The 27,888-nt window shown below is 43.3% G+C and overlaps 1 protein-coding gene across 1 annotated transcript; it reads left to right on the forward strand.

Annotated features, from left to right (window-relative positions):
- The first annotated feature begins 22,304 nt into the window (after positions 1-22,304).
- Positions 22,305-23,930, forward strand: LOC109185688 (probable LRR receptor-like serine/threonine-protein kinase At3g47570). Its single transcript, XM_019335643.1, has 5 exons — positions 22,305-22,308; positions 22,395-22,880; positions 22,992-23,330; positions 23,651-23,702; positions 23,822-23,930. Exons 1-5 carry the CDS (start codon positions 22,305-22,307, stop codon positions 23,928-23,930), a joined length of 990 nt encoding a protein of 329 aa, XP_019191188.1.
- The last annotated feature ends 3,958 nt before the right edge of the window (positions 23,931-27,888 follow it).

The raw sequence follows: 27,888 nt of genomic DNA on the forward strand, positions 1-27,888 counted from the left end.
TAGCTTGGAAGACAATCATGAGGTGAAATGTCTTCATTACCCCTACTAAGATGAAGAAGTGTAAGGGAACAAGGGAACTATTCTCAAAGCTTTAGGTACAACACCTTGACTTGGGTTGACTAGTCAATTACTAGTCCCCAACTATTTAATTTTCAGGATTTTAGGAATTAACTTATCAATTAGATTAGGATTAATTACTTAATTAATCCCTAAATGGAATTGGGTTTACGGGGTGTCACATCCTCTTCCCCTTAAAAGAAGCTTCGTCCCCGACGCTTGGGTACGACGAATCAAAGCAACACGGGAAAACGAAACAACAAGCTGACAAGAGTGTCAAGAATATCCTTTTGGTCAAAACTTTAAAGGATCCAAATGATACAAAGAACACGCAAGAAATCATAGCATTGAAAGGTTGAAGGAAATAACCAACGGAGTCATTGACTATAACAAACTCTAAGCCAAACACAACAACCAAACTCCAAATCAACTCCAAAGATCTAAACAACTAGCTCCTAGAACTACCCACAAGCTAACTACTTAACGAAACTAGCAAACTAGAGCGAACACACAAAGCAAACAACAAGCAACTAGCAAACTGTAGCAACAACTAAAAGATGACAGCAAGCTAAGGAAAGGTGGACGGGATTACCACAACACCGCGCTAGAACGACTCGCTCTCCGATTCTTCGGTGTCTTCATCGGACTCCTCATCTTCTCCCCTTCGGCTCGAGCTGGCCTCTATCTGATATAACCTCTGGTGAACAGCAACGAACTGCGTCTTCATAAAAGCAAAGGCCTCTTCGATTAACCGGTTTTGCTGGCGTAGAAGGGTGACCACACGCTCCTCGTGTGTCATAGCATCGTGCTCTCTCTTGGTTTGGGTTTCTCTCCTCCTCCGGTTCTCTTCACCCTCAGGGTCGCTCTCCTCAACCTCGGCAGCTGCTCCAACGACTGCGTCTTCCTCATCATGGCCTTTTTCTTCGTCGTCCCCCACATCACCCCCTAGACTTTGAACCGCGAGGTTTAACTTCCCAACAGGAATCTCGAGCTCTGCAACCAACTCATCTCTCTCCTCGGGGGTTTTCCTAGCAACTTCCTCGAGAGTGATGTATTCACCGTCGTCCAACTGGAACAATTTGCAACTCCGCAGATTGATAGCATCCAACACCATCTTACCTACGGGTTTCGGCACACAACCTTCAACACTCACGCCTTTCCTGGCAAAGATCCAACTCAAAACCATCCCATAAGGTAGGCTCTTCCGGTTGTGGTCTCGACAGAAAACCATGTGTTGCAACATCAAGGTAGATAGATTAAACTTTACCATATTCTTCAGACAAAAGGCAAAGTTGCACTCTAGCTTTCCCAACAACCGGCTTTTGTTGTTATTGGGCAACAAACAATCCGACACAAGCATCACCAAGATTCTTTGCTCGACAGACAACCATTTCTTCTCCGGCCTCGAGGCTTGAGTGAAACCACTCGTCCGACCCAACAGATAACTCAAATAGTCCTGGTACCCCATGGTATCCATACTAATCCAAGATTTACCACTGTACTGTGAAACTCCCGAAGCAGATAGACTTAAAAGCTGAGCTAGTCTCTTTTCAGACAAAACTACTTTCACGCCCCTCACCTTAGAGGTGATTTCAAGCTTCCCACCTTCTTTAGTCACAACCATATGACGATAAAACTCCTTAACTAAACTCGGGTACGTCTCAACCATTATGGTGAGGAACCCATACAACAAGCCTTGATATCTTAGCATATCCAACAAAGAATTAGGAAAAGATTCTGAGTCAAAAGCTTTACCTTCTAAAACGAGATAATGGGCATCCACCCATTCCACTTTCCTTGCCAAAATTGTTCTTCTAGGCATGGTTGAAAGATGACCCAAAGCTGAACGAAAGGACCCAAGGCTTTTTCCTCCTCTTTTTCTTCATCTCTCGCGTCGGCTCTCTCTCTCTCTCTCTCTCTCTCTCTCTCTCTCTCGCTGCTCTCGGTTCACGGCAGCACAGCAGGTCGACGGCAGGGCTCCGGTGGTGGCGACAGCGCCAGGCGACGTCGACGGTGGTTCGGTGGTGCGTCGGGGACGGGGTGTCTGTAACACCCCGTGTTACGGCCTTCAATCCCGGATTAATTATTTAATTAATCCCGTTAATAATAATTAAATATGATTTAATTCGGTTAGGTTTCCCTTTAATTAATTAATAAGTCCCACCATGAACCGTGGGCCCTTACCTAAATTAGAGCCTTAAGCCTATTAGGAATAAAGAAAGTAAACCTTTTACTATTCAGATTCTGATTGGGAATCCTAGACCTAGTTTTCTATTAGGAATAAAGGAAGTAGGTCTTTTACTATTCAGATTATGATTAGGATTCTCTTTAATTAATTAATATGGTCCACTATGGACCATGGAACCCAATCCTTAGTCCCAAAAGGAATAGAATTAGCAAGCCTATAATATTAGTTCCTAATTAGGACTCCTAAATATATAAATAGGGGACTTAAGAGGCACCTAGAACCCCCCACCACAATAAACGACTCACCATCCCAAAAGAGCTCCAAGAATTCCCTTAGAAGAAATCAAGAAAGCAAGAAAGCTTAAAGAAAGACCCTTCATAGCCAAGGAATTAATTAAGGCTAAGAGGTAACCCATGTCTCAACAAAACCTATTTTCATAGCTATGATTTCCCCCTTAGGGTTTCCCCATATTATTGTGTATCAATGACTTGTGATGATTATTATTGATTATTGATGTGATGATCCCATGGGGGATCTTGATAATCTTGATATTGGGAGATTCTTGATAATCATGATATTCTTGATGATTATATGGAGTTCTTGACGATTATGTGTTGTTCTTGATAATTGGGTGATGCTCTTGTTGTTCGTATGTTATTCTTACCGAATCTTGCAATTAGAAGACGAACAGTATTCTTGTTGATATAAAAGTGATTAGAACCCTAGGTTGTATCGTATAATCTTATTCTTGGATTATCGGGTGGGGAAATCGCATGTTTGGGTGTTGATTATATTTAGAAAAGCATGATAGGTTATGTGCCGTTCGTTTCTTGTATTTGATTCGTTAATTGTCTACGGGTTGTCGTTAATTGTGTTGTAAAGTGTCTAAGCATGGTTTCGGGTTCCATAACGGTTCCCGGGGCGTAAAGTGTGTGAAAAGAGTCAGTGGGGGGTAGCTGGGGGGTAGGGGACCCGCCACCTACCCATGGCCGTAAAACACCGCCTAGCAGCGGGTGGCCGGTGGGCGGGCAGCTGCCCGCCGGCGACCCGCTGCCCAGAACAGTAGAATCCGGCGGGCAGCCGGCGGGTGGCCCACCACCCACCGGCTACCCGCTGGAAAATTGTCCCACCCGGGACCCCGGCTTCCCCGTTTGACGTTCCCTCTTCCCCGTGGTGTCCCGAACGGACTCCGTTTATCGTGCCTATGTCTAGTTTGATGTTTCGGGTACCGTTCGTAGGTTTATGAGTCTATTATATTGCATGCTAGTTGAATTGGTATCCCGTTGACCTAGGTGGAAGGAGTATGAACCCTTTAGGACTATTCTTAGTATGTGATGGATCACGCATAGGTTTTGTTATGCGCTTCCTCCCCCTTCCCAATGTGTAATATGGGTTGCATGTGCTTGCTATGTGTTATGTGTGTGTGTTACCCCAATTCGGTTGCGTTCGGATTGGTTATCCTGAGTTGCGGTTCAGAAGCTGGCTGCGGTCAGATTGATACTCTTGGGCTGCGGTCCACCGTTTGGTTGCGATCAAACGTTTCTATACGAGCTGCGGTTCGTCCTCTTTCCTGGCTGCGGTCAGATGACATTCTCTTGGGCTGCGGTCCACTGTTTGGTTGCGATCAAACACTATGATGAGCTGCGGTTCATCGGTCGGTTGCGATCGACCCCTCCGTGTTGCGATACGGGGCAGGGTGTTGCGGGGCCGTGTCAGAGCTATATGCGCTGACCCTCATGTATGGGCATGCGATTGGTCCTGTGGCGCCAACAAAGTGTGTTATGTGTTGTGATATGGATGAGTTGTGATTATGAGTGTCTTGGGGGATGTGACTAAGGGATTTATATTGGGGATTGTTCATGTTGGGTTATGATTATTGTTTATGCTTTGCCTTATCTGCCTTATCTGTTGTGAACTGCATATGCTCGTTATAACTGTTGCTTGTGTCTGGCCTTATCTGTCGAGTCATTCCCGGTTTTAAAAGCTAGAGTTCGTAGGATATATCTTCATGCTCAAAATGGTTTTCATATATCTATATATATCTCTATATGTATTGTATTTCAACGCGTTGGAGTGGGTTACCAGCATCTCTCGCTGAACAGATATATTTGGCTTTCAGGCACAGAAGAATAAGTCACTGGAGCGCGCTAGAACTTAGAACGTAGAAGTAGATAGTTTCCCTTTTCGGCCTGCGTGCCATGCTTATGCCCTTACATTATTGAGGATATTAGTTAGTTAGCCTGTGCACCTGAGTTCTCTAGCTCAGGTGTGGCACAGCACCCCATACTCTTGTATTATGTTTTGGGATTTAATGGGATTTCACCTTTATTTTATAAGTCTTAAATGTCTTGAAAATCTGGGGTGTTACAGTTGGTATCAGAGCTTAAGTTTGACCCTAGGATAAGACTCTTAAGACCGGACTTTAGGACACTAGGCTTGAACTCTAGGTACTTAGGAACATAGGATCCAGGAATCTTAGGATGCGCAGTGAGATTGTGAAACCTACACATAACCTCCCCTCAGTTCATCCCTCTCTAACTTAAAAGAACCTCCCCCTACGCTTACCACACCAGGTAAGGGTGCGAATAGATAAGTTTACTTCCACAACTGGGTAACGTACACTTACCCGATAAATCGCCTCGTCCTAATTCCCGTCAAAAGACTTGACAAGGACTCTGACCAAAGAAAAGGAAGATTTGGATGACTACTAAGAAGTGGCGTTACAGTCAGGACTGCTAAAAGGGACGGACTGCAATACGCACCAACCCAGGGTAACCACGATAACCCCCGAGTCAGACAAATGACATGCACCTTCCGACAAGTTTCCTTATCTCGGCAAACCCGGGTTGCGGCCACAACAAACAGGAAGGAGAACTAGGACACCTATTAAAGTAGCGAAGGAACGACACCATTAGTCGAATCCTTGGGTGCAGGGTAAGTATATCGCGACACCTTGCGACCCCACCACCCCAATTTAAAATATCATCCGCCCTGAAACCCAGCATCTTGATACCCCTATTTGTTGAAAACTCCCACCCCGAATCCTTAATTGCAAATTCGCAACCGTCATGACCTTGCTCACCCTTTGTTGCGCTTAACCCAAACCCTCGGAAACCCTAAATTGTTATTGCCCTTACTCTAAGTTCATATCCCCACTCCGTTTGGAAACCCTGTTAAAAACCGTAGAGCAGCATGAGGCCCTTACCCTGCCCAGGGACGTGAAGAACCGACATTCATTGATTCAATATTAAAATAAGTTGTTAGATAGGAATCGGCGAAGTAGGTGTAGGTTACGAATACGTATCACCCCACCCTTGCACGAAAACCGTGAAGGCTTCACGAGAAACCATAGCCTGTACGTACGCCACCGAAGAACGCCATGCGTTGACAAGAGCGGGCAAACAAATACGTTCAAAGTGTCAGGGGCCCTCGCTACAGAAAACATCGTCAAATAGGTGCAACAGGCCGAACCTCAAAGAGGACATAAAGCCTTGCTAAGAATTTCATCCACCAAGGAAGGGATGAAACCCAATAGAACAAGAAAGACTAACCCGAAACCCCCCTTACCCTTAAGAACCCTCGGCAAGGATTAGGAGTCAAGACCTAGGGGTTTGACCCACTAAACCGACTGGGTCCAGACTTCTGGACATCCGAGGGGAATGTGCACGGAAACCATCACGAGAATTCCCCTGGAAGCCATAGAGACGAAGGGGACTTCGACACAGGAAGAGAAGATCAAACGAAAATCTTAGAATCAAACAAAGCCAAGGAAAAGGGATCACCAGTTCGACTACACGCCACAACCAAGCCCCAAACAGGCATAATCACTCGAAGCCAAGAGTCCTTAGCCCCTTTCCCTCCCCTTGCCAATCAAGTACCATTCCGTTAAAGAATCCGTCCTATCACTCCAAACCTCGCTCTTGATCCCTCATTACAGACAAACCCATACAAGGTGGCAACCTTCCTTCCTGTATTACGACCTTGAGAGATCGACCCTATCCGCCCCTCGACTTTGAAACCTAGCCCTTGCACTTCTTGCACCTCTTTAAACCCAGACCAAGAAAACATAGATATATATAGGTATGTATATCTACCTCTAGAACTCGTGCTTAAGGATCAATGAACATTGTACGATGGGTCATCCTATGTATCCAAGTCCCTTTTATTGTGCACAAGGGCATGGGACTTGTCAGGACATGAATCTGTGCATTTTTGGGGTCTTTCCCGAAGGAATTGACTATTCCTAGTCACTTTCCCGCGGGTCCCCAACGGGTCCTTGACGGGACCTTGGCGGGTCCTTGGCAGGAGCTTGGCAGGCGGACGACCGCCCACCTCGCGCCCACTGGTACAATGTGCTGATTTCTTAACCCCTCATTTTATTGATTTGTGGCGCACTTGTGTGCCTCGATTGAGGAATGTGAGTCTTGGGTAAGGAACCATGGACCACCCAAACATAGTGTCCTACGTAAAAGACCTTGACGCACGAGACACCATCGGGAAATCACAATCAATTACATTGCACGAGTAATTGAAATCGGATCCTACGATACAACCGACTAGGGATGTTTGGCGTAAAGGATTGCGCAAACCAAGGAGGCGAGTTGGGAACTCGTACTAAGAACCCACGAAAACCTTAAAAGTCAAAATGCTAAGGAGGGACCGGGACTCCTCCAAACTATGGACATCGTTCGAGCAAATCAGAGGACTCCTTACAAGTTGTACGGAATCAAGAACTACGTAGCCCATGGTGCTAAGCAAAAGGGTGAAGAACACATTCGCGCCAAGACTTCAAGGGTCATTAAGGACCTACAAGGAAATGAGGTGACTCGTAAAGTCGCCAAGTCATCCCACAACGAAATTTGGTAACCGACTGCGCTTTAAAAGAAAAAGGGCACGCAAGGACACCTCCATCATTAAAAATAACACAAACAGGGTACAACAATGCCAAACCTCGGGTAAGACATGAAGTCTTACTAAGAATTTCATCCACTAAAGAGGAGATGAAATTCAATAAGAAGAGAAATTCGACCCAAAGTCCATCGACTCCCAAGAGACATTGGGAAGAATTTGGGAAGTGCGCCCTAAGAGATTAGCTTGGTTGACCCAACTCGGTCAAGACCTTGGGCGCATTAAAGAAGTAAGTGTTATCACCACGGGAAATTCCCTCAAGAAAGAAGAGAAGGATGAAACCTTATCCTGGGAAGCAAGGTCTAACAAGGACCTTAAGGTCAAGCAAGCACCAACACCAAGGAAGGAGGATCATCAGCTCGTCGGCGCATCGTGATCAAAGCATCTAACCAGATTATTCACTTGGGATCGAGAAACCTTAACCCATCCTAGCCGAATTCCTTTCCCTCCCTCGGAAAATCGGCCCCTTCCTTATTTCAAAACCCTTTCTACCCTTTAGACCCCATTCTCAATCCCATGTTTTAACGATTCCATACAAGTGGCAACCTCACAACCTAAGTTGCAACCTCGAAAACTCGATCCTAAATTCCTGAATTCACCGTGTCCTCAAGTTTGAAACCCACTCTCTTAGCCCTGTAAACCTAATCGTTCCCAAAAAAAAAACCCAACACACATAGGCGTGCAAGTATACAATTTCCCCGTGGAATACCTTCTCTATAGGACCACGGTTCTTCTCTTGACTCGTTAACCCTGCAATGATTTCCAAGCTTCGGGGACGAAGCTTCTCGTAAGGGGGGGAGAGTGTAACACCCCGTGTTACGGCCTTCAATCCCGGATTAATTATTTAATTAATCCCGTTAATAATAATTAAATATGATTTAATTCGGTTAGGTTTCCCTTTAATTAATTAATAAGTCCCACCATGAACCGTGGGCCCTTGCCTAAATTAGAGCCTTAAGCCTATTAGGAATAAAGAAAGTAAACCTTTTACTATTCAGATTCTGATTAGGAATCCTAGACCTAGTTTTCTATTAGGAATAAAGGAAGTAGGTCTTTTACTATTCAAATTATGATTAGGATTCTCTTTAATTAATTAATATGGTCCACTATGGACCATGGAACCCAATCTTTAGTCCCAAAAGGAATAGAATTAGCAAGCCTATAATATTAGTTCCTAATTAGGACTCCTAAATATATAAATAGGGGACTTAAGAGGTACCTAGAACCCCCCACCACAATAAACGACACACCATCCCAAAAGAGCTCCAAGAATTCCCTTAGAAGAAATCAAGAAAGCAAGAAAGCTTAAAGAAAGACCCTTCATAGCCAAGGAATTAATTAAGGCTAAGAGGTAACCCATGTCTCAAAAAAACCTATTTTCATAGCTATGATTCCCCTCTTAGGGTTTCCCCATATTATTGTGTATTGATGATTTGTGATATTATTATTGATGATTGATGGGATGATTCCATGGGTGATCTTGGTGATGAAAGGTTCTTGATGATTATGGTGTTCTTGATGAATTATATGACGTTCTTGATGATTATATGATGTTCTTGATGATTGTAGGATGTTCTTGATGTTTATGTGATATTCTTACCTAATCTTGATATTAGAAGATGAATTGTGTCCTTGTTGATTTAAAAATGATTAGAACCCTAGGTTGTATCGTATGGAATTATTCTTGGTATATTGGGTGGGAATTCGCATGATTGGGTGTTGATTATATTTAGGAAAGCATGAGAGGTTATGTGCCATATGTTTCTCGATCTTTGATCCGTTAATTGTCTACGTGTGTTATCAATTGCGTTTGAAAGTGTCTAAGCATGGTTTCGGGTTCCACAAAGGTTCCCGGGGCGTTTTTGGTGAAAAAGAGTCAGTGGAGGGTAGGTGGGGGTAGGGGACCCGCCACCTACCCGCGGCCTTCTTGGGCAACGCCGGCGGGCGGGCAGCTGCCCGCCGGGCACCCGCTGCCCGGAATAGCTGCCGCCGGCGGGCAGCCGGCGGGTGAACCCTCACCCACCGGCTACCCGCTGGTTTGCACCCCAAATTGGGATTTTGGCTTCCCCGTTTGATGTTCCCCCGACCCCCGTGGTGTCCCAACGGACTCCGTCTATCGTGCCTATGTCTAGTTTGATATTTTGGGTACCGTTCGTAGGTTGTATGAGTCTTATATATTAAATGTTAGTTGAATTGGTATCCCGTTGACCTAGGTGAAAGAAGTATGAACCCCTTAGGATTATCCTTAGTATGTGAAGGATCACGCATAGGTTTTGTTATACGTTTTCTCCCCCTTCCCAATGTGTTAATGTGGGTTGCATGTGCTTGCTATGTGTTATGTGTGCATGATACCCCAATTCGGTTGCGATCGGATTGGTCATTCCTGAGCTGCGGTCAGATTTACACTCTTGGGCTGCGGTCCACCGTTTGGTTGCGATCAAACGTTTCTACATGAGCTGCGGTTCATATTTCCTGGCTGTGGTCAGATGACATACTCTTGGGCTGCGGTCCACTATTTGGTTGCGATCAAACTATGATGAGCTGCGGTTCATCGGTCGGTTGCGATCGACCCCTCCGTGTTGCGATACAGGGCAGGGTGCTGCGGGTCCGTGTCAGAGCTATATGCGCTGACCCTCATGTATGGGCATGCGATTGGTCCTGTGGCGCCAACAAAGTGTGCTATGTGACGAGATACGGATGAGTTATTGTTATAAGTGTCTTGGGGATGTGACTATGGGATTTATATTAGGAATCGTATATGTTGGGTTATGATTATTAATTGTGCTTATCTTATCTGTCTTGCCTGTTGTAAACTGTATATGCTTGGTATAACTGCTGTCTGTGTTTAGCCCTATCTGATGAGTCTATCCCTGTTCTAAAAGCTAGAGTTCGTAGGATATACCTTCATGTTCAAAATGGTTTTCGTATAACTATATATATCTATATGTATTGTATTTCAACGTGTTGGAGTGGGTTACCAGCATCTCTCGCTGAACAGATATATTTGGCTTTCAGGCACAGACGAGTAGATCACTGGAGCGCGCTAGAAGCTTGGGGCATAGCTTAGATAGTTTTCCCTTTCGGCCTGCGTGCCAAGATTTAGCATTGATACTGTTTGAGGTTTTAGAATTTAGCCTGTGCACCCGAGTTCTCTAGCTCGGGTGTGGCATAGCACCCCGTACTCTTTGTATCGTATTTTGGGATTTAATGAGATTCTATCTTTATTATATAAAGTTTTAAAAGTCTTGAAATTCTGGGGTGTTACAGGCTCGCCTCATCCCCGAGCTAGTACCCACCGAGAGGATCAAGATCAAGAAGTTCATAACAGGCCTTGATCCCGAACACCAAAAAGCCCTGGCCACACAAGAGCCAGGAACCCTCGGGGAAGCCTATGCCAAGGCATCCCAACTACAACAAGTATCAAACCAACCCCGGGAGACAATCCTGGGGTACAAAAGGAAACCTGAAGGGGATCACACAAACCCCACCCGAGGGCCTAAGAACCCCAGCGCCGTCTCACCTCACAAGGTCACAACGCCAACCATTCAGGGAAGGATCCTTACTCTAATCAAAGCCAGGATCGGAGACAGCAACATAGTCTCCGGAACCTTCCTGGTACACGCCACCCCCGCCACTATATTATTTGACTTGGGTGCTACCAACTCGTTTATAGCAACCAAGTTTTCCACTCAGCTCGGCCTCAACACCAGCACCAAGGTCCGACTTCAGGTCAAGGTGGCCTCCTGCGAAATCATAAAATGCGACCGCATGTACGAGAACGTAATGATTACCATCCAAGGGGTGGAATTTCCCAGCAACTTAATACGATTCAAACTGGATGGGGTACAAGTGATCTTGGGCATGGACTGGCTAGGGAAATTCCAAGCACAAATCCTATGCGGAGAACAAAAAGTGGTCCTACGGGGACCAAACGGTAAAAGGGTATCACACCGCGGGACCCACCAGGAATCAGGGATCAAATTGGTGAACATGATGAAAATGAAGAAATACCTAAACAAGGGAAGCAAGGCCTTCCTATGATCGGTCGAGGACCTCAACACCAAAACCCCCGAACCACAAACCATTCCAGTGGTAAACGAATTCACCGACGTCTTTCCGGACGAAATCCCCGGGGCACCCCCAGCCAGAGAAGTCGAGTTCACCATAGACCTCATACCTGGGGCTGCCCCGATCTCTAAACCACCCTACAGGTTGGCACCAAAAGAAATGAAGGAACTGAAAACGCAACTACAGGAATTGCTAGATAAAGGGTACATCCGCCCCAGCACCTCCCCATGGGGGGCACCAGTACTATTTGTTAAAAAGAAGGATGGAAGCATGCGCCTGTGCATCGACTACCGGGAACTTAACCAAGTCACAATAAAGAATAGGTACCCCCTTCCCCGGATCGATGACTTGTTCGGCCAACTAAAAGGGGCAGGGGTGTTCTCAAAAATTGACCTAAGGTCCGGATATCACCAAATACAAGTGGCCAAACCGGACATTCAGAAAACGGCCTTCCGGACACGTTACGGCCACTATGAATTAACAGTAATGCCCTTCAGACTCACCAACGCACCCGCCATATTCATGGACCTCATGAACCGAGTATTCCGACCCCACTTGGATGACTTCGTCATTGTATTCATTGACGACATCCTAGTCTACTCCCGAAACAAGGAAGAACATGAAAGACACCTCCGCATAACCGTGCAAACTCTAAGAGAGCACCAACTATACGCCAAGTTCTCTAAATGCGAATTCTGGAAAGACAGTGTGGCCTTCCTGGGCCACGTGATAGCCAAGGAAGGAATTAAGGTGGACCCCGCCAAAATCCGTGCCGTTAAGGAATGGACCACACCGAGCTCACTCTCAGAAGTCCGAAGCTTCCTAGGCTTGGCTGGCTACTACAGGGGGTTTGTACCCGACTTCACCAGGATAGCCCAACCCCTCAACAAACTCATGAAAAAGGAAACCCCCTTCCGATGGGACAACGACTGCATCTCGGCCTTTCAAGAATTGAAGGATAAGCTAACCACGGCACCCGTGCTCGCCATCCCCTCCGGGGAGGAAGGGTTCGAGGTCTTCAGTGACGCGTCCAAAAAGGGATTGGGGTGCGTGCTAATGCAAAAAGGCAGGGTAATAGCATACGCATCCAGGCAACTCAAAACCCACGAAGAGAATTACCCCACCCACGACCTCGAACTAGCCGCTATCGTGTTCGCACTAAAAATTTGGACGCATTACTTATATAGGGTGCAATGCAAGATTTACACGGATCATAAGAGCCTAAAGTACATCTTCACCCAGAAAGACATAAACATGAGGCAATGAAGGTGGCTAGAACTCATAAAGGACTACGATCTAGACATCCAATACCACGAGGGAAAAGCTAACATTGTGGCAGAAGCCCTAAGCAGGAAGACTAACCACTCCCTCAACACCACCTGGATCCTACCGGACCAGCTGTACAAGGACTTCCAAAGACTGAATTTGGAAGTAATAGAACAAGATCAAATCCACCCCGACGTCCACTTTTTCAACACGCAAATCATACCTACACTCTTCGAGGAAATCAAAATAGGACAACAGCAGGATCCGGAACTAGATAAAATCCGTCTCGACCTAACCCAGGGGAAGGAAGGGCCCTTCGAAATACACGAAGACGGCAGTCTCCGTTACCAAGGTAGGTGGTGCGTGCCCTCAACGCACCCCCACCTGAAACAACAGATCTTGGAGGAAGGGCACAACTCCCCATACTCAGTTCACCCAGGGGGTGACAAACTATACCAAGATGTGAAAATGTCGTTTTGGTGGCCCAACGTGAAAAAGGAAATCGCAGATTTCATGGCCAAATGCCTGAATTGCCAAAGGGTGAAGGCCGAACGATGCAAACCCAAGGGACTCGTACAACCCCTTGAGATACCACAAGGAAAGTGGGATTCCATATCCATGGACTTCGTCGGAGGGTTACCCCCAACTAAAACCGGCAAGGATAAAATTTGGGTCATAGTGGACCGACTAACCAAAACGGCGCGATTCATTGCCATGAAGGAAACATGGACAATGACACAACTGGCCCAAGCCTACTTGAGCCGAGTAGTGAAGTACCACGGAGTCGCCCGGAACATCGTGTCCGATAGAGACTCCCGGTTTCTCTCACAATTCTGGAAATCGCTGCAATTAGCCTTGGGGACACAACTAAAACTGAGCACCGCCTTCCACCCCACCACTGACGGCCAAACCGAGAGAACCATTCAGACTCTCGAAGACATGTTAAGAGCATGTGTGTTAGACTTTCAAGGGACATGGGAGGAACACCTAGACCTTATTGAATTCTCATACAACAACAGCTACCACGCAAGCATTCGTATGGCGCCCTACGAAGCTCTATACGGACAAAAGTGTAGAACCCCCTTATGTTGGGAAGACATGGTCGACCTAGTAGCACTAGGGCCCCAATACCTACAAGATACCATAACCAAGGTCAAACACATCCAGGAAAGGATGAAGGCTGCCCAGGTCCGCCAGAAGTCCTACGCCGATCTAAGGAGGAAACAAGCCGAATTCAACACCAGAGACAAGGTCTGGTTGAGAATCTCGCCCACACGGGGGGTGATGAGATTCGGAAGAAAAGGGAAACTCAGCCCACGATTTATCGGCCCCTATGAAATCATAGAAAGAGTTGGGAACCTAGCCTATCGCTTCGCTCTACCCGTTGAACTAGAACGAGTACACAACGTATTCCACATATCCCAGCTAAAGAAATACGTGCACGACCCAAGCCACGTGCTTCAACCCGAGGTCGTGGACCTCGATGAGTCACTAGTATACGAAGAAAAACCCGTGAGAATCCTAGACACTAAGACAAGAACCACCCGACGTCGAGCCATAGAAATGGTGAAAGACCTCTGGACCAACCATGGAACCGAGGAAGCGACATGGGAACTCAAGGACACGATGAGGGAACGCTACCCCGAACTTTTCACACCAGGTAACTAAGAAGAAGTCACTCGACAAAGACCAAGCTTCGGGGACGAAGCTTCCTGTTAAGGGGGGGAGAGTGTAACACCCCGTGTTACGATCCCTAAAACCAATTAATCATTTAACCAATTACCCAAAAGGAAGAATTAAATCACAATAATTAATTAGGAAAGGCCCACCATAGTCCATGGGCCCTCATCCCTAAACCCAACCCCTAGTCCAAAAAGGGATAGAGTTAGCAAGCATATAGTATTTGGATCCCAAGTAAGACTCTTAGATATATAAATAGGGAACTTAGAAGGCACCTAGAACCCCCACCACAATAATCTCTCACCACACCAAGAATTCCAAGAATTCCCCTAGGAGAAATCAAGAAAGAAGAATGCTTAAACAAAGACCCTTCATAGCCAAGGAATTAATTAAGGCTAAGAGGTAACCCATGTCTCAACAAAACCTATTTTCATAGCTATGATTTCACCTTAGGATTTCCCATATTATTGTGTGTTGATGATTCGTTATATTGATAATTGGTGTTATGATTCCATTGATGTTCTTGATGATCTTGATGATAAGAGGTTCTTGAGGATTATATGGTATTCTTGATGTTCTTGATAATTATATGTTGTTCTTGGTATTCGTATGATGATCTTGAGGTTTACGTGATATACCTACCGAATCTTGATATTAAAAGATGAATTGTGTTCTTGTTGATTTAAAAGGGATTAGAACCCTAGGTTACACCGTGAAACTCGTGTGGTATTATTCTTGGTGTATTGGGTGGGAATTCACATGTTTGGGTGTTAATTATGTTTAGAAAAGCATGATAGGATATGTGCCGCATGTTTCTTGATTGTGATCCGTTAATTGTCTACGTATTGTTGTCGATTGCGTTTGAAAGTGTCTAAGCATGGTTTCGGGTTCCACAAAGGTTCCCGGGGCGTTTTTGGTGAGAAAGAGTCAGTGGGGGGTAGGTGGGGGTAGGGGACCCGCCACCTACCCGCGGCCAAGATGGGCAGTTCTGGCAGCGGGCAGCCGGCGGGCGGGCAGCTGCCCGCCGGGCACCCACTACCCGGAATAGTTAACGCCGGCGGGCAGCCGGCGGGTGAACCCTCACCCACCGGCTACCCGCTGGAAATCACCCCAACCCGGGATTTTGGCTTCCCCGTTTGATGTTCCCCCGACCCCCGTGGTGTCCTAACGGACCCCTCCCATCGTGCCTATGTCTAGTTTGATGTTCGGATACCGTTCGTAGGTTGAAAGAGTATTGTATATTGCATTCTAGTTGAATTGGTATCCCGTTGGCCTAGGTGTAAGAAGTATGAACTAGTTAGGACTATTCTTAGTTGTGGATTACCACGCATAGGTTTCGTTATACGACTTCTCCCCCTTCCCAGTGTGCTAATGTGGGCTCCTTGTACTTGCTATGTGTTATGTGTGCATGTTACCCCAATTTGGTTGCGATCAAATTGGTTATACGGGCAGTTGGATGGGTTGAGAACCATACTAACTGTTAACCAGGCCGGTTGCGAACGGTCAGGTATATAAATATTATATAGGGCTGCGGTCCACCATTTGGTTGCGATCAAACGTTTCTACATGAGCTGCGGTTCATATTTCCTGGCTGCGGTCAGATGACATACTCTTGGGCTGCGGTCCACTGTTTGGTTGCGATCAAACTATGATGAGCTGCGGTTCATCGGTCGGTTGCGATTGACCCCTCCGTGATGTGATACGGGGCAGGGTGCTGCGGGGCCGTGTCAGAGCTATATGCGCTGACCCTCATGTATGGGCATGCGATTGGTCCTGTGGCGCCAACAAAGTGTGCTATGTGATGAGATGAGAAGGATTGATGTTCTTGCTGTTATGGAAACGTGACCATAGGACTCTTGCTAGTAAACTATACATGCTTAATTGTGATTATTGTTTGTGCTTATATATAACTGTGCCCTATGTTGAGAATTGTACATGCTTGATTATGACTGTTGATTGTGTGTACCCCTATTTGTCGAGTCGGTTCCCTGATTTGAAAGCTAGAGTCTCTTAGGATATATCTTCATGCTTCGAAATGACTTTTCGTATATCTATGTATATATCTATATGTATTGTATTTCAACGCGTTGGAGTGGGTTACCAGCATCTCTCGCTGAACAGATATATTTGGCTTTCAGGCACAGAAGAGTAGGCATGTGAGCGTGCTAGAACCTCGGAGCGTAGAAGTAGATAGTTTCCTTTTTGGCCTGCGTGCCATGTTATGCATTCTCCTTATTAAGGATATTAGCTAGTTAGCCTGTGCACCTGAGTTCTCCAGCTCAGGTGTGGCATAGCACCCCGTACTCTTTGTATTGTGTTTTGGGATTTAATGAGAGTCTACCTTTATTATATAAGCTTCAAAAGTTTAAAAATTTCGGGGTGTTACAATCATATTGGTCCTATCTATCGCGTTGAGTAACCGTTGGGGTTTGCGGCAACTAGACATTAACAATGCGTTTCTGCATGGCACGTTACCTGAGGAGGTCTACATGGAACAGCCACCGGGTTATGTTGATCCTCTGTATTCAACCCATGTCTACAGGCTAACAAAAGCCCTATATGGCCTGAAACAGGCCCCAAGAGCATGGTACCAGGAGCTCTCATTGTTCCTGCAACGGTGTGGGTTCATTAAGTCACAAGCTGATGCTTCACTTTTTATTTATTCAGCCAATGGTATAATTGTCTATTTTTTTGTGTACGTAGATGATATTTTATTGACAGGTAATAATTCTACCTGGCTTGATCGTTTTGTTGGGTCCTTGTCAGCACAATTTGCTCTTAAAGACCTTACCTTACATCATTTTCTAGGTGTGGAGGTCATTCCTACTGGTGATGGAGTTTTCCTATCACAGAGCCAGTATATTACTAGCATAATGACGCAGTTTAAAATGGATGGTGTAGAGGATGTTTCAACACCGCTGGCTGCTTCAGAGAAGTTGGTATCGCTGCAATCATCTAATACTGCGACTGATGCCACTCAATTTCGTCGCTTGCTTGGTCTAATGCAGTATTTGGTGATCACACGTCCGGATGTGGCGTTTGCGGTCAACAGGCTCTCGCAGTTCATGCATGCCCCCTCTGAGTTACACTGGCAAGCCACTAAACGCCTGCTGCTTATCTCAAAGGAACAGTTTGTCATGGTTTGTTCCTACGTGCAGGTCAGCCCCTTTTGTTGCGGGTGTATGCCAATTCAGATTGGGGTGGGTGTACCACTGCTGGCCGTTCCACTACCGTGTATCTGGTGTACCTGGGCAATAATCTAATTTCTTGGAAGTCTACGCGTCTGAAGTCTGTCTCACGGTCGTCCACAGAAGCTGAGTATCAGGCTCTGGCGAATGCAGCAGCTGGGGTCCTCTGGGTCAAAAATCTTATGCAAGAGTTAAAATTGGAGCTTGATGAGCCTCCGGTACTATTTTGTGACAACTTGAGTGCGACGTACGTTGGTTAGAATCCCGTGTTTCATTCACGCATGAAACATGCATCTAGCCTTGGATTACTTCTTTGTACGGAATTTGGTTGCAAATGGTACGCTGGTTTTGCAGCACGTTTCATCTTCGGCTCAACTGGCTGATCTTCTCACCAACCATTCTACGTTTAAAAGAAAAACATAAATTATAAATAAATAAAAATTCATTTCCCAACGACCAGTCGATATTGTCAAATCTTGTGAACTAAATTCCACGTAAAAAATAAAAAATAAAAAATAATAAAAAATAAAAAAATAAAAAAATAAAAAAATAAAAAACACTCCAGTTTGGAGGTTAGTAATAATTGATACTAAAATATATTAATTATTGAAACCATTTGTGTCTCCGCTCACATCTAATCGTTCTAGAAAATTGAAGAAGATAATATATACTCGGTATATTTTAACTTAGTCTGAAGAATTATTTACGGAGTAAATATTAAATGAATTATTTTGTGTTTGATATAAGAAATAATTAATAATAAAAAAAAAGATTAGATTTATGATTAAAATTTAAAAAAAAAAACAAAACAAAACAAAACAGATGCTGGTATTTTTGTAAATAAATAAAAATTTGAATTAATAGAACATGCAAATAAATCTCAAATTAACTATGTGTATTTATCCAAAAGATGCATATTTAGCTTTCCCCCAATCTATTCAAATGTATCTAGGCTAAATCAATGGATGCGAAATGATGCACGTTTGAATTCGACTGTGCATGTTTAGTCTCAAATGATGCATGTAAAAAATCATACTTTTTTTTAGTACAAACAATCATACATATTTATTCCAAAATAACGCTGTAAAAATCATGCATGTTTAGATATCCACGCGTATGTAGTATATATATGAAGCATATTTCCTCCAAAATGTTTTTATAAATTTTATTTTCTATTTTTTAAATAATTCAAATTCAACAATTATTTAATTTTAATTACTTGAATTTTTTCATTCTGAAATTTTTTCAAAATAGTTATTTCTAATATTTAAGTGAAATTAAAAAAAAAAAATAGGCTTGCACTAAATTATACCAACATGAAGTTGCCTACATCTTATCAAAATTTCAATAAGAATCAAACTCTACCTAGTTCTCCTACCCTTTTTTTTATTGTATTTTTAACGAGTCATTGATTTCTCCTTCACTGGCAGGCTTTTTTTTTTTTCCCCTATTTGGAATCGGAATTGACCAGTTCCTAATTTTAATAAACCAGAACCACAATCTTTTGAGTTCTGGTTCAGTTGCTACAGTGTCCGGTTCGATTTGAACCGAACTGTGATCATCCCTAATCTAGACTTGACATTGGGTCAAGGCTCACAAGACATGCCCAGTGTAAAGTTGTGACAACTAGGTGTAGTGTAATGGCAAGACAAGGGAGAGATAGGCTAGGTGTAAGGTTGTACTCGCACGAGCTTAGTTCACTGGTTCAGTTGACATTATTTGGGAGAAGACAAGAGAATGATAGAGAAAGAGGTTCTGATCTGAAGTCAAGAAATGATCATGTTAGAGGCGGTCGGGCTAGGCACCATCAATTATATCGTGGACTATGGTCCAAAAACGGCGTCGTTTCTTTAAGTAAAGAAACAGATGCCGTTATAGCTTAACGGAACCTATATTTTTGGTGTGTTAATTACAAAATGAAACTACATTGTATCTAAAATGAAACTGCCTCACATATTGTTTTTATATTATCAATTGAAATTGTAATTAAATTCAAATGAAACTATATTTGTGTTGAAATGAAACTGCAATGTATATAAAATGAAACTGAATAACAATTTCACATATTTGAGTATATAATGTCGAATGAAACTATAGTTATATAGAAATGAAACTATTGTTGTGTTTTAATGAAACTATAGTGTATATAAAATGAAACTGAATAACAGTTTCACATATTTGAGTGTATAATGTCGAATGAAACTGTAGTTATATCGAAATGAAACTGTATTTGTTTTGAAATGAAACTGCAGCGTATATAAAATGAAACTGAATATGTTATACAAACAGAGTTGCTTTTTGCGGAACGGGTGCCATTTCTTTCATTAAAAAAAATTAGTTTTGATGCCTGGATCACAATGCATTGTGGACCGCGGTCCACAGTATAATTTGCCGCTAAGCACTCTTTATTTTACAATGTCCATTCACCCAATTTCTGGGTGTTTGATCTTATTTGAATATATATCTTTATATAATATCTTAATTATAATTTATATTATTCACAGGATTTTTTTTTTTTGAAAGCATATTATTCACAGGATAATTGGTATACTTTTCACATTTTTTGTTCATAATGATGAAAGAACCTCAAAAGAATCCAAATTTCACGTCAAATACGATTTTGAATATTTGGGGTCAAAGATATTTGACATAAAAAAATTATTAGGTAGTAAATTTTCTTTGTTCATACTAAAATTTTCCATCGGAATGGGATCCAGATAATCAATATAAAATCATTTTGTTATATTTTCCCTTGACATGTCATCATGTTATAAGACACATCAATAATTTTCCATCGCCACACCCCACACAGATCATGGCTTTCCCAGCTCTAAATTTCATTTCAACTAAGCTTGTTATTTCTCTCTATTTTTTGAACTTCTTCATCCTTCGACTTCCCATGATTTCATCTGAATCAAAGCTACGTGGTAATGAGACAGATGTTATTTCACTTCTTGAATTCAAGAAAATGATCAAAGATGATCCATTTGGTGTCATGGCCTCGTGGAATGAAACCATTCATTTTTGTGAATGGTTTGGTGTTTCTTGCTCCCATCGCCACTAGAGAGTCACATCCATAAACCTCAAGTCTCTTAAGCTTGTGGGATCACTGCCATCACACATTGGGAACATGAGCTTTCTCAAAGTTCTGGACCTCCGAAACAATAGCTTCTCAGGTGACATCCCACCAGAGATAAAAAGTTTGCATAGGTTGCAAACTTTATTTTTAAACAATAACTCCCTCAGTGGATTTATACCTTCAAACATTTCTACTTGCAAAAATTTGTATGAGATAAATTTCTCATACAACAATCTGACGGGTAACATTCCATCAGAGCTCGGCACCTTAACAAATCTCATAGGTATTCATTTTTCCCACAACAACCTTATTGGTAAAATTCCTCATTCTCTTGGGAATCTTTCTTCGCTTTATGACATTTCTTTAACCTTCAACAACTTGATAGGGGAAATACCTGATTCTCTGTGTAGATTACCAAGACTACAATACTTTGTAGTTAGTCAAAATAGTTTGAATGGCACTATACCCCTTTCTCTATTCATCCATTCATCCATGTTGGTTATTGATGTGGGTGAAAATCACATAGGGGGGACTTTGCACCCCAACCTTTTTGTCTCTCTTCCCCGCCTTTTCTTTTTTGCTATTTTTGAGAACAATTTCACTGGAACTATTCCTACTACATTATCAAATGCAACACAAATGCAGATGTTTGGTGTTAGTGTAAACAAACTGACAGGAAAAGTTCCAGCTGACCTTGGAAAGTTGCAAAAATTACAATACTTCTATGCCGAAGATAATCATCTTGGGGAAGGGAATATTATTGACTTGAACTTCCTTTGTTCATTGACCAATTCGACTAGCTTAGAGGTGTTCGAGCTTGGTCTTAACAATTTCGGAGGATTCTTGCCTACATCAATCACTAACCTTTCAAGAAACCTTGGATATCTTGCCATTGACAACAATAAGATTTATGGAAACATCCCAAATGGGATTTCTAATCTCATTAGCTTGCAGACATTACTGTTGAGTTATAACAAACTCAACGGGGAAATTCTACCTGAGATTGGGTTTCTTAGTAATCTAAGAGTGTTGGGTTTATTTCGAAACAACTTTTACGGGAAAATTCCATCTTCTTTAGGAAATCTAACCCTATTAATAAAGCTCCGTTTAGGAGGAAAGTACCTCCATGATACTATTCCTGCAAGTCTCGGAAAATGCAAAAACCTATTGTCATTAGATCTTTCTTACAACAATCTTAGTGGGTACATCCCAAAGGAAATTCTTAAGCTCTCATCCTTGTCATTGTATTTAGATCTCTCTTACAATAAGTTCATAGGTTCAATTCCAAAGGAGGTTGGATATTTGAGAAATCTAGGCTACTTGGATTTGTCTTATAATTCATTGTCAGGCCCTATTCCACCAGAGTTTGGTAGATGCGTTTACTTGGAACTCTTGAATCTAACGAATAACAATCTTGAAGGCCCAATTCCATCAGCTTTGGAAAATATGAGGGGTATGCAGTTCTTACAATTTTCTCACAACCATTTCACAGGCCAAATTCCAGCTTTCTTGAAAGACTTCAAATTTTTAAAGAATTTGAATCTTTCATACAATGATTTTGAAGGAGCAGTACCAACAACCGGGATCTTCAAGAACACAAGCTTTGTTTCAATTGCAGCAAATAAAAAGCTTTGCGGGGGTATACCTGAGCTGAACCTCCCTGAATGCAGTACTACAAAGTCCAAGAAGAAGAATTCAAAAGGTTATTTGAAAATAGTAATTCATCTAATTTTTGGGATTGCTGGGCTAACTGTTGTAGTGTTTATTCTTTGTCGTAGAGGGTTAAGAAGACAAAGAAAAGGACCCTCACCTAATTTGATAGAAAACCCAATCTTAAGAGTGTCATATCATTCCCTCTTCAGGTGCACTAATGGGTTCTCTAAAGAAAATTTACTAGGAGTTGGTGGTTTTGGAACTGTATATAAAGGATGTTTTGATCATGATGGAACTATTTTTGTAGTGAAAGTACTTGATCTTTTACACCGTGGAGCTTCTCGAAGTTTTGTTGCTGAGTGTGAGGTGTTGAAAAACACGAGACACCGCAATCTTGTCAAGGTGCTAACAGCTTGCTCAGGGTTTGATCTTCAAGAAAATGATTTCAAGGCTATAGTTTATGAATACATGGATAATGGGAACCTTGAGAACTGGTTTCATTTTAGTCCCCAAGAGAATTCTCAGATTGAAGACAATAGAAGGTTAACTTTTGTTGAAAGGTTAAACATTCTTATTGATGTGGCATGCGCTGTGGATTATCTCCATAATGATTGTGAACCTGCAATAATCCATTGCGATCTCAAGCCGAGTAATGTTCTCTTGGATAAAAACATAACTGCACATGTAAGTGATTTTGGAGTGGCAAGATTTGAACAACAAAAGATTCAAAACTCTTCATCAGACAACCATAGTTCTATAGGAATACAAGGAACTATTGGATATGCACCACCAGGTAAGTTTTATAATTCACACTAATTCCTAATAAAAACTTCTCCAATCTTCTTTCTACTTTCTAATACATTTACTTTTTTCTTTTCTTTTCTTTTTTTCATTTTTGGAGTAGAATATGGTATGGGAAGTAATCCATCAAAAGCAGGTGATGTATATAGCTTTGGCATACTAATCTTGGAAATCCTCACTGGGAAGAGACCTACACATGAATTGTTCCAAGATGGCTTAAACCTTCATAGCTATGCTAATGCTGGTTTAGCTGACAGAGGAGTGGAGATTGCAGATCCCAAACTTCTCCAAGAAAGAGATGAACAGATACAAATGAGGAAGAAAGGGAAATCCTCAGAGGTGAAGGACAAATTTGATGTGTACTTAGTTTGTATGATAAAAGTTGGGGTTGCTTGTTCTGTTGAATTCCCAGCAGACAGAATGAAGATTGGTGATGTTGTTGGTGAATTAAATAAAGCAAGGAAAACCTTCTTGATGTAATTAATCTGTCATGAACTGAAGATTTATCTGGTATAATCTGTCAGAGTGTTGTGTCACCGTTTGAATTGATAAGTTGTTAGCATCAAGATGGAATGGTATCGTTACAAGCCGAGAAATTTGTTTTCTTTAATTTGTTGAGCTAGAGAAGGAACAGCAAACAGAAGCTTAGGAGTTTGTTTCATTATATATTTCGTTTTTTCTATTATTACAATCTGTGTTTGGAGATTATTCTGGATTTTGTTTTTACTGCTATTTCTCTATTTCTTCCCCTTTTCTTCTTAGCTTATGCAAATTTGTTGCAGCTTTTAGATAAGCTTATTTTCTTGGCTTCAGTGTAAGGAAATATATGAAGTAGATTGGGGAATGATTTATGAATTGAATCACCAAAAACATCTAAATGTGAATACTACAAGTACGTAATACTAATCTTTCGATGAATTCTATAATTTGTAGGTTTCATAACATAATGATATGCAACAAGCTGCAGAAACTGTCCATAAATATTTCAAAGAAGAGATATGCATTTTATATGTATCCTGTAGCAATGCAGAGGCTGTATTGAAGTTTGCAGTTTTTGTGTTGAAGCTGTTATTTGTTGCTTGCTGTATTGAAGTCAGGGTGGGTTATTATACATGTCTGATGCAGAATTTTCGTTTTGGGTTTGCTGAATGGCTGGCAGTTAAAGTTTACTGAGGTTATGAAGTTATGTATCTATAGGGTATAAATTATGTGCCTTAGTATATTTGTATAGAATGATGTAAAGGTTAATTATTTATGTGTACTCAGTTTGTGTAATTTAGCTAGATTCATTGAAGACTTGATTTGTTTGTAGAGTATTGATGGATTTATTCGGCATATCCGTAACCTCCACTACATAGAAATATGGTGTTCATATCAGAGACGGAGCCAAAGGGGGAGCAAGGGGGCAGCTGCCCCCCCTCACCCCAACCCATATATAATATTTGTATGTATATATGTATATATAGTACACGTTTTAGTATTCGTATAAAAAAACTATTAAATGTTAACAAGAAATGAGTTAGATTAGTTGCTTGAGCACATGTGTGGTAATAGTAAAGATCAAGGATTCAAATCTGTGGCATAATATGATTGTGTTTTATATTTTGTTATGAATATTTTTAAAAAGTTTCGATGTGTTTTATTTTTCGCACATATCCAACAATATTTACAACTATATTTCTTAGGTAATTTTTTTTTAAATTATCTCTTTTGTTTTAAAGTTTCGCTTTTACTAGAAAAAATTTCGGAATCCGTCCCTGCTTCGCGCCTTCGCCTCCCCTGAATCGAATTTCTGGCTCCGTCCCTGGTTCATATACAATCCAATCATTGTTTTATTTAAAACTATATTTTCTGCAGATGATAAGGATTTGTTAGGGTTGCCAGTGAGTTTTGTTGATGGTGCATAGGACATGTATAATGACTATGAATTTAGATTAGGTTTTAGTGTGAGGAGGGGTAAGCAATGATATTGAGGCGTTACATGCATAAACAGTGAACATGAAGAAGTTTCTGTGTTCGAAGGCTAGATTTAAAGTGAATCCTGGAATGGTTTGTTATTCAAAAATTGATCTGATCCGTTAGATTTTTTGAGGTGTGTTCTTATTTAATACATACATACATACATTCACCGAAGGGTCCCATGCCTCCTGATTGAGTTCAAGTTCTCACTGATTTAGAGGAATAATATGCTAGCCGCGGCTCAAGCCCCTCGGGGGGTCCAAACCCATTTCTAGGACCTCTAGGAACCTTTAGCCCACTCAGATCATGCACATCGTCCATGGTGGCCGAGCATGGGCTCCTTGCGCTCATGGCATCTAAGCTCGGGTTCTTCGCCCATGTGGTGGCCAAGCTATGGCTCTCTACGCTTGCAGTAGCCGAGCTCCAGCTCATTGCATTCGTGGAGGCCACATCTCCAACATCTTGCTTGGTCTTGGATGGGTCGGGGTAAGGGTCGTCCACCCTTTCACTAAACCTTCCAGCGCCTTGGTGCCAAGTGGATGGGACTACACTACTCCTTGGATCCCCTAAATGAAGCGGTTTGGCAAGGTTACGGCTTGTTAGATTATTATCACTTCGTCTTGGAGTCTAAGGGCCCTACGTGGGACAATTGGGGCTGATCTCGCTTATCCAGATCGGCACTACCCTCTCTTCGCCTATCTGAGGGTCTTGGTGAGCTGACCTCCCCGCCCCCCACCTCCACCACCAACTTGAGCTCTGGAGCTCGTGGAAATCGGGTGCTCGACCTATCGCGCCCCCTTGAGAGGGGTGGGGTAAGTGTAGGCGCCCCTCGAGAGGCATCGGGGCTGAGCATGGGGGGCTCGAACACCTCCTCGGAGCCCCTCTACGAGGTGGGTTAGTGCAATAGCGGCTTGTTGAAGGGTGGCCAACCCCCCACCAGGAAGGCTGGGGCTAGAGGTGGGAGGACGGTAAGAGCCGGCCCCTCGTTGCGGTTGTTGGTGAGACTATCCTTGAGGCCGGCATCGGGGCTGAGCCGGGGGGGAGGGGGGGGGGCTCAAACACCTCCACGAGGCAGGCCAATAAGTTGGTAGCATGTTAGAGCGTGACCACTCCCTCCTAGAGCTCGTCAATTTGCTTACGGGGTTGCTCGATCTCGCCACAATGGGCGCTCGGAGCTCGACCATTGGTTTTCCAACCGCTCGACCCGGGAGGTCTCCTCTCGTCGCGGTTGGGCTTGGAGCCCACGGCTCGGTGAGCTTCGTGAGTATGACTATTATATAGGGGCCCTTTCGCGGTCAACCTCGGTCCTAGTATGTCTCAAGCTGTTACGCGGGTGCCCAACCGCTCTCTGGCAGGCCTGGTTTGGGTTGGTGTCCCCCTGCTCTCTTCTTGTTGTCGCTGCCAACCTCGGCTAGTACCACCTCCCTCTCGCCTGTCTGACAGTCGGGGTGAGTTGACCTCCCTCTCAACCTGGGTGCCAGGCGCTCGGGTTGGTCGGGTGCTCGGATCGCTGCGTCCCCTCGAGCGAGGTGGGGGCGGGGTCGGTACCCTCTAGGTGGCCTCTAGGCCTGCTTGCGTACCTCCTGGAAACCCTCCGCAAAGCGGGCCAGTGTTAGTGTGGCTTGTTGAAGGGCGACTGCCCCCTCCTGGAAGAGACCAAAATTCGGAGGTGGGGTGGAGGGAGCCGGCACACCAGTGCGGTGGTTGGTGAGGCAATCTCTCAGGTGTCCTCCTAACCCTACGGAGATGGTTGGTTGGAGGCTAGGAGTCCCGTTGGAGTCGTTCCCGGTCGGGACGAGTCGGGTGCCACGGGAACCGTTCGTGTTGCGGGAGTTGGATCTCGATCTTGCCATAGCTAGTGGAAAATTAGCACGCTCGAGCCTGACGTCGAGCTCTCAATGAAAGCACCAATGATGGATTTAATTAACACGGGGTAGCCCGAATCAATAAACCCGATAAATAATAAATGTGTAAATGCGTAGGCAAAATAGGACAAATGTGTATCGTAGGGTCGCGGGGACCAAATATTGTATTAAATAGTGATAATCGAGCTATTACAAGATAGTGTAACGTTATTACAATGATTGTTCAGGACAAATAGGATAGAATATAGATAGAAGATCAAGAATCTCCATAATGGGATAAAGCAGGGGGTTTTTATACAAAATAAATCGCCAACAGCCCCACCTAAACCGGGGGTGGTTGCATCTCCCGTGCTGACTGCGTTCAGGTGCGGACCGGGTCCGCGGGTCAAACATGACCGAGCTCAACATGGTCGAGCTCACCATGGCCGAGCTCACCACCATGGCCGAGCTCCTTATGGCCGAGGCGCCTTGGGCCGAGCACCGAGCACGGGGCTCATCCTCGGGGCCCCGGGACCGTTCCATACTTCCTTACTCCGCTTTCCCGGGTCGGTTTGCTCCGATCAGAATATATCCATCAATTGCAATGGATTACATTCTAGCCATGAGTGACTAAGTTATCTTAGAGATTCTTGGGTAAAAGTGTTTATGAACTTATGTGCCTAGTTCTCAGATTCTTTAATATATTTATATTTGGGTTTTACAACTTGTGTTGCAATTGTGATTTATATTGTTGATGCTTGTAATTAATGGCCAAAATTACTGGTTTCATAGCTATCTTTTTGTCTTAACAAGAGTAGGGTATAATTTAGGGCACTCACAATTGCACTTGACTATTGCACTTTGAGAGAGGGCATATATGTTAGGGAGTTAATTTTTAGCTATTGCACATCAGGAGATGGTATTAGTTAGGGGTTTCTATTGAATTCTTGTTATTAAATTGTTGAGTGTGTATATCGTGGGAACGAATATCCACTTGTTTTAGGTCGGAGTTACGGGAGTAATTCCTTCCCTAATTTGCATTCCTACACTTGTTTAAACCTAAATTAAATGTTGCTCTTTAGATTCGCACTAGGTGATTAAACTCTTGAATCACAGGAATCTTATTCTTCCTCTAGGGGTCGTTTGGTTCACGGAATGTCAGATTACCTTAGGGAATGTTAGATTGCTGGAATGTTA

The sequence above is a fragment of the Ipomoea nil genome, unplaced genomic scaffold (genome assembly GCF_001879475.1).
Source record: "Ipomoea nil cultivar Tokyo-kokei standard unplaced genomic scaffold, Asagao_1.1 scaffold1339, whole genome shotgun sequence".
Lineage (NCBI taxonomy): Eukaryota > Viridiplantae > Streptophyta > Magnoliopsida > Solanales > Convolvulaceae > Ipomoea > Ipomoea nil.

Coding starts and splice junctions, on each gene's coding strand:
- LOC109185688 (XM_019335643.1), top strand. Junction 22,881..22,991: donor TATTGGATATGCACCACCAG/GTAAGTTTTATA, acceptor TTTTTGGAGTAG/AATATGGTATGGGAAGTAAT. Junction 23,703..23,821: donor CTTATTTTCTTGGCTTCAGT/GTAAGGAAATAT, acceptor TATAATTTGTAG/GTTTCATAACATAATGATAT.